General features: G+C 30.2%; 1 protein-coding gene across 4 annotated transcripts in view; it reads right to left on the bottom strand.

Moving 5' to 3' along the window:
* The window catches only part of LOC126842354 (uncharacterized), a 29,168-nt gene extending 16,500 nt beyond the window's left edge, over window positions 1-12,668 (bottom strand). For 2 of the 4 annotated variants that reach the window (XM_050579290.1, XM_050579291.1), the window contains exons 1-2: window positions 12,468-12,668; window positions 11,417-11,665 (exon numbers count right to left, since the gene is read on the bottom strand). In XM_050579290.1, coding sequence (XP_050435247.1) covers window positions 11,417-11,665; window positions 12,468-12,653 — 435 coding nt within the window. In that variant the 5' untranslated portion in view covers window positions 12,654-12,668. Of the gene's footprint in view, window positions 1-8,526; window positions 8,834-9,267; window positions 9,441-9,563; window positions 9,748-11,416; window positions 11,666-12,467 lie in introns of those variants that run through there. The other 2 variants (XM_050579293.1, XM_050579289.1) reach the window with 2 other exon arrangements.
* Between the last annotated feature and the right edge of the window lie 819 nt (window positions 12,669-13,487).

Here is a 13,487-nt window from a genome sequence, read left to right as displayed (position 1 = left end):
TGACAGTTAAGAAGATGGAATTTTACCATGATTATATTTTTAAGCAGACGGTAAACCGAGAACTCTTTTAAGGTCAGCAAAAAAAAAATAAAATTAAGACCTGGGAAATGTGTATCAGCGGCCATTGAACAATCCACCACGTCCAAGAGTAAGCGTCGAGTTCCAGATAAAGTGCACTGCGTCCACCACAAACTAAGTATGTGGAATAAACTGATACTGTGGCAGTGGCGGTCATCAGCGCGGTGAGACTGTGTTTGATTTCGTTCAGCCGTGCGTTTGGTTTTGGCCATTTGGTTGGCTGGCACTTCCAATCAGTGGGGTTTTCTCTACGCTTTACGTAGTACGACCACTTAGCAGAGAAAGAAAGGCAAATCAGAATCAAGAATAATATTTGCTACAAGAACAATTTACCAATCAATTGTAGCACGTTTTGTTTAAAATATCAGTTACTTTGAAAACAACCGAAAATCAACTACAATTTTAAACATTTTAAACATCTTTAATTTTTCCATTCAAGTAAGTCCCTAATACACTTATCGGATAACATTTCAGTTAATGTTTTATATTGTATATATATATGTATGTGTCACGCACTAATATTAAGCCAAATTGAAATAACAAAAAAAAGTTACAATATAAAACATTAACCGAAATGTTAACTGATATATTTATTAGGGACTTACTGGAATGAGGCACAAGATTTTATTTTTAGTCAAAAATTAAAGATTTTTATCACTATTTAAAATTGTAGTTAATTTTCGGTTGTTTTCAAAGCAACTGACATTTTAAACAAAATGTGCTACAGTCGATTGGTAAAATTGTTTTTGTAGTAAAATTAGTTTTTGCTTTTTAGTTCATTTTTTTACTATTTTTTTTAGAAAAGCATGTTTTTAAAAAGTTTTTTTTTATGTACCTAGTAAATTTTGAAGCTCGTATTAAAAATAACTGCCGTCCTAAGTATTAAACTTTAGCATCCCAGCAATGACTTGACTATTGACTAGTTTACATTATCGGCAAATTGTTCCCAATTCAATTTTAGTGTATCGAAAAAAAAAGCTTAAAAGTTAATAATCATTAAGAGAAAATGAATTTTTTACCATCGAAAAATTAATGAATGCATTAAAAGTTTTTTTGATTTTACATTTTCTATTTTTTTAGTTTTATCTACTTGACATTATATATGAGTAAACCAGGGCACGCCTACACACCCTGTAGTCCTGTCTAGGGTGCTAAGAAACCTACCTCTAAATACATGCACATCGCAAAGTACCCGGCGAATACTAAGGCAGTTAGTATGATCGAATGTGTCCAGTATTCGCGAAACACCGAAGAGCACCGGCCATTCATCAGTATGTTATCGTGGGCAAAACTGGCGTTGCTTTTCGAATTGTCCAACAACCCAGGCCAACGGTCCGCTTGAATTTCCATAGTATCGAATATAGTCTAATCTTAAAATAGTTTTACCATAGAACTTTTTCACTCAAAGTCAAACATTTTAATCGGATTTACTTGTAATAAATTCAAGAGTTATAGTAAAAAGAAATAAGTCCAGTCTTTTGTAAAACGTCAATTAGAAAAATATAACAAGACAATGTTAGAGAAGTTGTTAAGACATTTAGAAAAATAGATGTAAAACTACAGTCCACGTCTGCATATGATGTAGTCATGTGGTATAAAATATATTCACTGGCATTATGCAGTGTTTTAATAGGCTCATATTTAAACAAAAATATTTAAAAAAAACCCGAGGTGACGTTGAAAATAGTATTGTTTTTTTTATAATTATACATAATAATATAATATATATATATATTTTTTTTAATAAATGCAACGTTACGAAAAATTTAATTATAATACACCTGCCGTGACCCTGACAATGATGTAATAAAAAAAAAGTAATAATTAGGCATTCAATCTATTTAATTCTATAACTTGTACTATAAATAAATTAAATAATTTATTCAGCGGTTATAACATTATTTTAAAATGCGCATTGGTTGCAATTGTTATATATATATATATATATATATATATATATATATATATATATATATATTTATTATATTAAAAAAGGACCCAAGGTTAGAAAACTAAAGATTGAAAAAAAAAAACAAAATGAGACAATAAGAAAAATGTTCGAAAATGTATTCTCACAACTCAATTCTCATATGTTTCTTTTCTGCATTAATTTATGCACATGTCTTAGTGTGGTCGGTTAGTTTGAAATCGTTATTAATATAATGATAATTTTTTTTATTTAACTAAAACCGTCTCACGACATTGTTCAGTGGGAATTTTTTGTTTTGAAACTTTTTTCAAATATTGCAATTATTTTAAGTCGATGACATGAATATTGACTCACTTTTCGGACCATATAAAAAAGATCCAGGCCGATTGACGGCCACTTATAGCATGTTAAATATTATACTTTGTCAAAAATTGATTGGATACCATTTTATATTTGCCATTAAATGTTAACATTTTTTTTTTGTGGTAAAAAACATTGTTACTGAATAATTTATTTACAAAACTAACTATGATTTAATATAATATAAGACGAATATAAAAAAAAAAAAAAATGTTGAGATTAACTACAATTCATGCAGATTGGTACATCAATACATTCGATATGTCCTGATAATATTATGATATAGTCTTAATTATATGTTCTGGCCAAACGTTTTTTAGTAGTTTTATAATACCTGACCTTGTATTAAGTACCTATGTACTTTATTTAATTTAATTGTTTTGTGTCCACGATAACTATCAACTAGGAGTTTTTAAGTAGGATTTTATACCAATTTAAAATTGAATAAAATAAAATTAGGTCAATAATTGTTAATAAAACATTTTAAAGCATTTTTTCTTGTAGTTCACATACATGGCTCTTCTAGGTAGTATTTGCGTTTAACCGTGTTTTTTTTTTTTTTGTTCCGTTATTTGTTCTTGGCAATTCTGTAGATGATAATAGTTTAGCGAAACGTACATACTTAAAAACACCATACGAAGGCTTATATGTAAACGGTGCCAAACTTTAATATTATGTTACTATAAACCACACTAGCGTTACGAAGAAAACAACGATTAAACTTTTTGTAGATAATATTATGTATAGTGTATAAATATCCAAAAACTATACTAATTATAGTAAAAAACAAATAGTTGAATTAGACTAGATAATAATATACAAATTTACTTATTCGGTGAACATTATTTTTATTGGTATATGTAATAGACATAATATAATTTTTATGACGGGTACGAGAATATGTTATTTCGGAATACATTGTTATTAGAAAAATCTGAAGGTCGAAACATAAGAATTATGATGAAAAAATATGAACATTTTACAATATACAAGTATTAGTGAGCATATAGTGTATTTTCAAAATGTAACACAGGTCTTGGATCTGCAGCTTTGTTGGTAAATTGAACTGTCGTTAGTTAGCTAAAAAAAAAAAAAAATTTAGATATTGTTTAAAAAAACGGTTTATTTAAGTCAGGCTCCTTTATAAAGGTAATAAGTACAGGTGTTTCCGTTTTAAATAAAAATCTTTGGGTTTACTATTATCCATTGTTTACATTTCGAAATAATTGTGATTTTAAAATATCAGATACACTATTATGTATAAAATAATTGATTATAAAAAAATTGTAAATATTATAGTTTAACATTTTCAGCTTAATTGAAAATAATTAAAAAACCGCTAGTACCTATCTTTGTAAAGCGCGAAAACTTACAATATCATTCAAGTAACAGTCATTTGAAAAACGAATGATAAAATTGCATATTGAATTACACATTTATAACCTATATAATAAGTTTTATTAAAGTCTCAAAACTTACCAGGTGGATTGGTGGTGGTACTGGTATCGGTATTGGTGGAGTTGCTAGTGGTGGTATTTGTGCTGAAACACAGACAAAATAACTTAAATACTTGTTTTCCCAAGTTAACTTTTAATTTTCAAGTATCTATACTGGTGTAATAATTTTTAATTATATAAGTTAAAGCAGTCTCAAAAACTTACTCGGGTCGTGAGTTACGTGTAGGCTCAGCTAAAATATCGAAAAAAATTACTTTAATATTTTATTCGTCCCAATGCATCATATGGCTCATTGTTCTAGGGCTAAGTACACAGTTTTTTTAATATGTGTTCATTTTAAATGGATTTTTAGGTCAATATTTTTCTACATTCAAAAAAAAAAATGTTAGTTTGCAAAAAAAAAAACGTGAATTCAACTACAAAAAATGCAGAAAATTGTCAATTTTTGTTTGATATACATTTTCTTAACAAAAAAAATCCAAAGGTTATAATAAATCAGAAATTGAAATTTTTTTAGAAACAAATGTATGGTCAAAATATGGATAGGTATACCCATTACGAATTTATGCTACTTATGTATTTGAATAAAATAATGTTCCTCTTTTTTTTTTTTTTGATTATTTTGGCTTTGGTAGTTAAGTATTTGTAGTTTTTTCTTGACACTACTTTTTTTTATAGTCTCTTCGGCCGTCAAAAAATTACAAATCAGGTTTTCGTGTAAAATAATGTCAGCTTTCTGAAAAAAATGTTAATTTTTTTTTCGCGTAACAGAAAGTCATTAAAATTGTGTTTATTGGCTAAGACGTTATAATTTTTGTATTGCCCGAAAATTGAGAATTGTTCGCGATATTTTCATCAGAATGCTGAGGAAATTTTACATAATGTGTACATAGTTTCAAATTGGGATCTCCATAAAAAAATTGTAAATGTGTATAGGTTACACTGAACGGTTAAATTTAAAAACCTACAGTTAATTTGAAAATATGTGAAGCAGTTCTAAATACAGATGTACACGTGCTTGTATTTAGATTCACAAAATCTGCATCTTCAAATAACACATTTATTTGGCAATTAAAAAAAAATTTGTCTAGTGCTGATTAAATTACCAGGTGGCTGTCTGTAGCTTTGTTGGTAAATTGACTGTCGTCTGTAAGCTAAAACAAAATATTAAAATATTGCGTAACAGACGGTTTATTTAAGTTAGGCTCCTTTATAAAGGTAATAAGTACAAGGTGTTTCCGTTTTAAATAAAAATCTTTGCATATTGAATTACACATTTATAACCTACATAAGTTTTATTAAAGTCTCAAGACTTACCAGGTGGATTTATTCGCTCTTGTGCTGAAACACAGACAAAATAACTTAATTAATTGTTTTTCCAAGTTAATTTTTAATTTTCAAGTATCTATACTGGTGTAATTATTTTTAGTTGTTTTTAGTTATGTAAGTTATGGCAGTCTCAAAAACTTACGGTACTCGGGTGATGGGTTACGTGGATCATCTAAGATATCGAAAAAAATTACTTTAATATTTTATTCGTCCCAATGCATCATATGGCTCATTTAGTTCTAGGGCTAAGTACACAGTTGTTTTAATATGTGTTTTTTTTAAATGGATTCTTAGGTCAATATTTTTCTATATTCAAAAAAAAAAAAATGTTAAGTTTGCAAAAAAAAAAAAAAACGTGAATTCGACTACAAAAAATTCAGAAAATTGTCAATTTTGGTTTGATATAAATTTTCTTAACAAAAAAAATCCAAATGTTATAATAAATCAGAAATTGACATTTTTTTAGAAATAAATGTATGGTCAAAATATGGATAGGTATACCCATTACGAATTGATGCTACTTATGTATTTGAATAAAATAATGTTCCCCCTTTTTTTTTTTGATTATTTTGGCTTTGGTCGTTAAGTATTTGTAGTTTTAATGAGGTATAAAAAAGGTAAAATTTCATAGACAATTTGAAAAATCTGGTAAAAACAACCACAGTATTCAAAATATTTGAAATAATTTTGTTGGCCGAAGATGCTATAAAAAAAAAAAAAAAAACTATAATATACTAAAAATGTTTTTTATACCTTCTCGAGCATACGCCGGCATCATTATGCAAAATATGGTGGTTAAAAAACAAATTATGCGTTTCAAATTCATTTTATTCGAGTAGTTATTGTTATATTAAACACCAAGAACGTAGAACACTATACTAGAGCAACAGTACGTTTGCTGCTTGCACTATATAGAAGGAGATATGCGTTTTTACTATTTCGTAGGCGATGTAGGAGTGTACATTTATTGGTTCATGTATTGTTCTTGTGTATGCGTTCATTGTTTGTCAAATGTTTGGTCGAATCGAGTACATTTATTTCGTGTACTATTGTTGCGATTAAACCTGTAAGCAACGCACAAAACGTATGGGTTTTGGTTCTAAAACCTAGTTTCAAAATAACAGCCAAACTTTTTTATTTTTTTACCAACTTATTTATTTAGTTTCGCAGCAAAGTGTCATATAACGTCATATGAGTAATATTTTTTCACGCTAGTGGTGTAAATTGTATATAGGTTACACTGAACGGTTAAATTTAAAAACCTACAGTAGTTTACAATGCTAATTAAACATTGTTGTTTTACAATACGGTTTAACAATGCAAGTCTATTTTATCATAATGCACTAATGACTAAGGTTTCATATGGTACATTTTTACAAAAATTTAAGCCCGGCATTTTCATTATTTTAGTGCGATTTCGATACACTAAACACTTCTTCTTAGTCCATAGGTTACTACAACCTTTTAAGATAAACAACTATACAATTTTTGAATACAGCGTGCAATAATGTTGTGTGCAAAATATTTAAAACCGTTCTAAATACAGATTTACACAGTCTGTTGAACCCAGAAAATACCATTAACCCTTTTACCCAATCTATATATTTGGTACTGTTTAAAAACTTACTGTATGAAAACTAAAGTTAAGATAATATGAAGAATGAAAGTGTCAAACGTTCCAAGTGCCAAAGTATAAAAATTGAACTTTATAATTTGATTTGTATTTTATTCATTACCGGAAACCCTTTAACATATTTTTGAGTTTTAAATATGATTTTTTTTTTTTATAAATAACTATTCTTTACTTGAAAATTTTACAAAATTGTTTCCGGTAGTGAATAAAATACAAATCAAATTATAAAGTACAATTTTTATACTTTGGCACTTGGAACGTTTAACACTTTCACTCTTCATATGGATAAACACGAGCCCTACCTTCTGACTAATTATCAACTATAAGCTTTTAAAATTACGTCTATAAAACAAAAAAATTACCATCGCCCGTGATGAGGGGAGAGAGGGGGTGAGAAAAAAGTAAAATTTAAAATTAAGGTCACTGTCGTAGGGGCACGGCATGACGATGTGTGATCCATAGAGATAATATGTTACTCGAAGAAATTTGTCTGGCGATTCAAATGCTCTGTGTATAACTTTTTAGAGGGTAATTAGAAACTTAAGGTCAGAAAATTACACTATAAGGTAGTTCACTGTAGCGCCATATAACACATATAGTCGCCTTAATAATCTCTTGACAAATTGTTTTCCACTAAGGAAAAACCGCAAATAAATGGGGGAAATTTACATTTTAACCGATTAAATTTCCAGGTTGCTATGTGTGAATAAATTCCACATTCATCGTTCATCTGAATAACATTTTAGTCATACATTAGTTGATTACGATATATGGCACAGACGACATATATATTGTTTAAGTTCATAAAATATAAACAATTGGTACTATCCATAATACATAGGTCGTATCAAGTAACGTAACCGGAAATTGTTGAGACCCAGATCCAGTGTATAGTTCTAGAAATCCTTCTAATAGATAGGTTATAATTTTTATTTTGGCGTAGAGTGAATATCACCCTTTCCCTCGTCCCTGGATTTATTGGATTTAAGTAGTTATTCCATTTTACAACTCACATTTAAAAATGTATGTAATGTTTTTGTTTAGTTAGCAAAACAGAATACGTTTCAAAAAACCACTTGTTTTCGGCAAACAACAAATCATATAATATGATATTTTTTAAGTAGATTTTGCGCGTAGGCACCAAATAGCGCAACTTTAAACTTAAAAAATGTAATGTAAAACTATAGACATTTGGTTTTTTGCCAATTATGACTACTTGTAAAGGTAAAATAAGACGATTCTAACTGGAATTTGTCGTAATGTGAAATAATGTGTTTAATGAAAGAATATGTAACGTTGGCTTTGTACAACACAGGACTTTAGCTAAAATGTATAATACAAGTTGTATTAGTGTACTATAGTTAAAATGGTAATTATGTAACTCAAGGACCTGCGTTTATCGTTTTCCCGTAAGGGGTTGATTAAGTAATTTGAATGTTTTTTTTTTATTTTAGGACAAAAGAGCTTATTTCAATTAGTCTGAAAATAGGTATTTAACATATAACTAAACATGTTTAAAAAAAAGTCTTTGGCCAAAATTTGTTTTTAAAAACAAATTTAATCAAATTAATTATCCACAATGTGACAATTTACACACTTTACTGTATTTAAATGAAATACAGAAGAATATATTCAGAATGTTATTGAGAATCTAAATATAAAACCGTTTACCTTATATTTATCATCGATCTTAGAAATGACAATAAAAAAGTCACATTGTGTCAATCTCGTGCACAAAATTATTATCTCGACAGTTGAACATCTAAGTCATTATTTTTAAAAACGATAAAAATTATGATTTATGTAATATTAAAAAATAAAATTTAAAAAACACCTTATCTTTAAAGTTATTGGTTTTATTAACCAAACCAACCATAAACCAACAATATTTACACGGTATGTCCTAAAGTTAAATTTTACAAAAAATATATAATATATATGTATATATCTATCCTTTATTTTTTTTAACGTCACCAAATGTTCATATTTTCACTGCGTCGGGTCCTTGGATATTTCCGAAGACCGGGTTTTCATGGTACCATGAATCTATAAACAGAAAAAAATAAGCAAACATTACTAGCAGCGCTCGACTGATTCGCCTAAAACGGTTTGTACGGAATTTTTCATTATTATATCAAATGTGTCAAACCCTATGTCACAGTAATTAATTTTAATTTAGATAATTTAACCATTTAACAATGTTGTACAAACAATTTCGTGAAATCCAGACCTGTATTGTTATAAATATCAATGATTTTCGCGTTATATTTTCCCATTCGGTTAGAGAAAAAGATATTAGAAAAAAGAGATATTAAGGATCAGAGATAAGTAATGAGAAATATTATTCCTATGAAAATAATTTTAGGTTGTTTTATCTGTGTACACCACTCAACCACTTTCTACCTCCTGTCCTGTTTTTTTAAATTGAAACTTTTTTAAGGTATTCGTTATTTTTAAGGGTATTCGTCGCAATAGTTTACTTTGTCCCACACGTAGCAGGTTGCACCGAAGTTGACTTTGCCGTTTACATGGTGAACATCGTGGAACATCACGTCTGGTTTCCATAGCTGCCACCGCGACGGTTTGAAATCGATGCCAGAATGTTGGATGATGTTGTGGTAAAACGAGTAAAACGTTATCGTGGCGTAAGGAACTGAAACGGCCGTAGTCACAATGAAATCACAGAAAAATATTATTAATAATGACAATATTAAATATTCCACGCTTAACATAGGACTACATGTTCCAGCATTGGCCAGCCACAGACTGTACTCACGCCAGTGTATTGGTACGACGAACAACACTGCTAACTCGGTCAATGAGTGGATTATGATTTCAATCGGGTGTACTGAAAAAGCGTTCCACGGGTACGGTTGACGGTGTCGGTGGTGGTAGGCGTGCATGTGCTTGTATAGAAATCCCTTATGACTCGTCCGGTGTATCAAATATGCAACGTAATCCTGCGGAATAGAGTAGTTAAAAAAAAAAAAAAAAATCAGCCATTTTTCAGCCGAGTCTGCAACCACGATGGAACGTTTCCATGTCTCGTTGAAGTACCGAATAAATTTAGAGTAGTGGTGGAATTGTAGATAATGATATAGTACGTTGAGAAGCAGTGACAAGCTAGTATATTAAAACGTCAAGTTTCTGGCTAAAATTTTAGTGTTTATTATCTGGCTTAAAACAATTCATAAACAATTTGGGCCCTTAAACCGTTTTGAATTTATTATTTAGTTCTAATTTGAACGTTGAACGTACAACATATCTCTTATCTCTTATCTTCTATATCTTACCCCTATCCCTTATCCACTATCTCCCGTCCCTAGCACTCACCCCCATCCCCTACCCCTATCTTCCACCCCTGATCACTTACCCCTATCTCCCACCCCTATCACTCACCCCATATCTTCCATCCTACCTTCCAACCCCTATCACTCACCCCTATCACTCACCCCTATCTCTTATCTCATATCAGATAACAGCGTAACGCATTTTTCGTTATCATTTTTTCGGTTATGTGCCAGAGCTAAGACATGAAAATGTCAAAAATAAAATAAACCCCAAGACCAACTATACATTTTTTGACATTTTGATGTCTTAGCTCTGGCACATAACCGAAAATATTATAACGAAAATATTATAACAAAATTATTATAACGGAAAATGCGTTACCAAAAAATAAATGGGGATGAAGATGAGGTGGGGGGTGGGAGATAGGTGTGAGAAATAGCCGGTACATAACCGAAAAAAAGAGTAACGAAAACAGCGTTATCAAAAAATCGTTACCTAAAAAGCGTTACGCTGTTATCTGATAAGAGATAAGAGATATGTTGTACGTTCAACGTTCAAATTAGAACTAAATAATAAATTCAAAATAAATTAAGGGCCCAAATTCTCTATGCATTGTTTTAAGCCAAATATTAAGCACTACAATATTAGCCAGACATTTGATGTTTTAAAATAATAGCTTATTACTGCTTCTTAATATACTATATCATTATCTATAATTCCACCACTACTCTTAATTTATTCAGTACTTCAACGAGACATGAAAATGCTCTTTCGTGGTTGCAGACTCGACTGAAAAACTTTTTCTTGATAATCTCAAGCCAATCAACGTTTACATGTGGATAGCCACAGCAAAGCCATATGGATTCAACAAATTGGCAGCAACAAAGAAGAGGGTGTGATACTATTCCCGGAGAGAAGATGTCCAGAACATGGAGTGTAGAACCGAAGAATCTTTAAGTTTGTAGTGGAATAACTGTGCTGTAAGGCTAGATGACCTACAAAAGCTAAAAGAAGCAGAACTTTCATGACTCTGAAATTGTGCGTTCACACTTTTCTTACTGCACTCGTGGTATTAGTACAATAACTTCATACCGCAACAACCACCGAGGAGTGGGTAACTGAGGGCAGTTTGGGTAAGGACGTAAGATCTTCACAACTCCTGGGCCCTCGGAGTCGGACTGGGAGGAGCCTGGATATTAACGGATACGGCTAGGAAACAGCTTATGGCATTGAATGGTGACAGTTGAGAGGATGTAATTTTAACGAAATTATATTTTTAAGCAAAGGGTAAATCAAGAACCCTTTTGACGTGCACAAATAACAAAAATTAATATATACCTGGGAAAAGTATATCAGCGGCCATTGAACAATCCACCACTTCCAAGAATAAGAGCTGACGTCCAAGTAAAGTAGACTGTGTCCACCACAAACCAAGTATGTGCTATAAACCGATACCGTGGCAGTGGCGGTCGACAGCGCGATGAGACTGACTCTGATATCGTTCAGCAAAGTGTTTCGTTCTGGCCATTTTTTTGGCTGGCACTTCCAATCAGTGAAATATTCCTTACGCTTCACGTAGTACGACCACTTCGCAGAGAAAGAGTGTGCACATCAGTATACAGAACGTGTAGAGGCGTTGTTCGCCAAATCGCTGTAGAGGAACTACAGGGCGTGTGCCCTAGTACATCTTGATATCAAAAGAATAAATCTTATTTTTAAATATTAAAATTCATAACTTTAGCTCGAAAATTAATAAATTTTTTCTAACAAATTGCTATGCATTGGCTTTAACATAGTAATGACTATTATACATAATATATACTCCCATTTGAGAGGTTTTTAATTTGCACCTTGTACAAGCGCATTGTCTTAAGAATAATATTCGAAATTTTCGTAGTTTTCAATTTGAAATTATTTTAGTTTGTTTTATTTTACGTATTCCATTTTTTATGTAGTAATTTTCAGAGCTTATATTAAAAACAATTGTCGTCTAAAATGTTCGACTTTAACATCTTAAAAAATAATGACTTCGTTATTGACTAGTTAACATTATCAGCAAATTATTTTTAATTAAATAAACTTTTTAAAAGTATACATTACCAAAAGTATGTCGATGGCGCTTTGGAAATTACTAATATCGGTCTACATTTGAATATTGTCTAATATTAAACAATGAAACGAATTTATGTATTTAAATAAAAAACGAATAATAATTATTAAGAGAAAATGAGATTTTTACCCTTGATAGATTAATGAATGACCTCGTAGTGTAGTTTTTTGCTTAATATAATATGTATTTTTAGTTTTATTTACTTGACACAAGATGAGTGTACTCGGGTACACCCCATGCACCCTGTAGTTCTGTTAATGGGAGTGCCAGAGTACCTACCTCTAAATACTTGCAGATCACAAAGTACATGGCGAATAGTAAGACAGATAGGGTGATCCAATGTGTCCAGTATTCGCGTGCCACCGAAGAGCACCGACCTTTTATCAGTATACTATCGTGGGCAAAACTGGTGTTGCTTTTTGAGTTTTCCAACAACCCAAGCCAACGGTCCGCTTTGTTTTCCATAGTATCGAATATAGTCCAATCGTAAAATAATTGTACTATACAAATATTAACTAAAAGTCAAACATTTCGATTGGATTTACTCGTCATAAATTCAAGAATAATAGTAATAAGGAATAAGTTTAGTCTTTTGTAAAACGACAGTTAAAAAAATATAAGAAGACGACGTTAGAGAAGTTATAAGGACATTTAGAAAAATAGAAGTAAGACTACAGTCAATGTGTGCATATTATGTAGTGGGTTTAAAAAAAAAAAATTCTAATAGAATCATTTTTGAAAATTAAAATAAACCTGTCGTGACCTTAAAAATAATATTGTTAGTATTTTATTTTTATTTTTTTTTTTGTATAAAAGCAACTTTATGAAAAAATAAATTATTATACACCTTTTGTGACCATGACAATGATATAAAAAAAAAGTGATTAAATAATTAATTTAACTCGTGGTTATAACAATATTTTAAATTGGGCATTTTTAATTGTTATAGATATATTAAAAACGACCCAAGGTTAGAAAACTACCGATTAAAAAAAAAAATAACGAAATGAGACAATAAGAAAAATGTTAAAAAAATGTATTCACACAACTCAAATGTTTTTTTTCAGCATTAATTTATGTACATTCTAAGTGTGGTCGGTTAGTTTAAAATCATTATTAATATTATAATAATTTTTTTTATTTAGTTAAAACCGTCTCACGGCACTGTTTCATGGATATTTTTTGTTTTGAAACTTTTTTCAAATATTGCAATTATTTCAAGTTAATGACAAGAGTTTTGAACTTTTCGGACCATATTAAAAAAGCTCTACGCCGATTGATGGCACAGATTAGATAAAA

Source organism: Adelges cooleyi, unplaced genomic scaffold, assembly GCF_023614345.1.
Source record: "Adelges cooleyi isolate 19-005CV unplaced genomic scaffold, UGA_ACOO_1.1 ACOO_flye_CR_arks_rails_tigmint_CR_PRNA_519, whole genome shotgun sequence".
In the NCBI taxonomy this organism is placed as follows: Eukaryota; Metazoa; Arthropoda; class Insecta; order Hemiptera; family Adelgidae; genus Adelges; species Adelges cooleyi.
The sequence above is the reverse complement of the archived record's forward strand: the minus strand, read 5'-3'. Positions and strand labels throughout refer to the sequence as shown.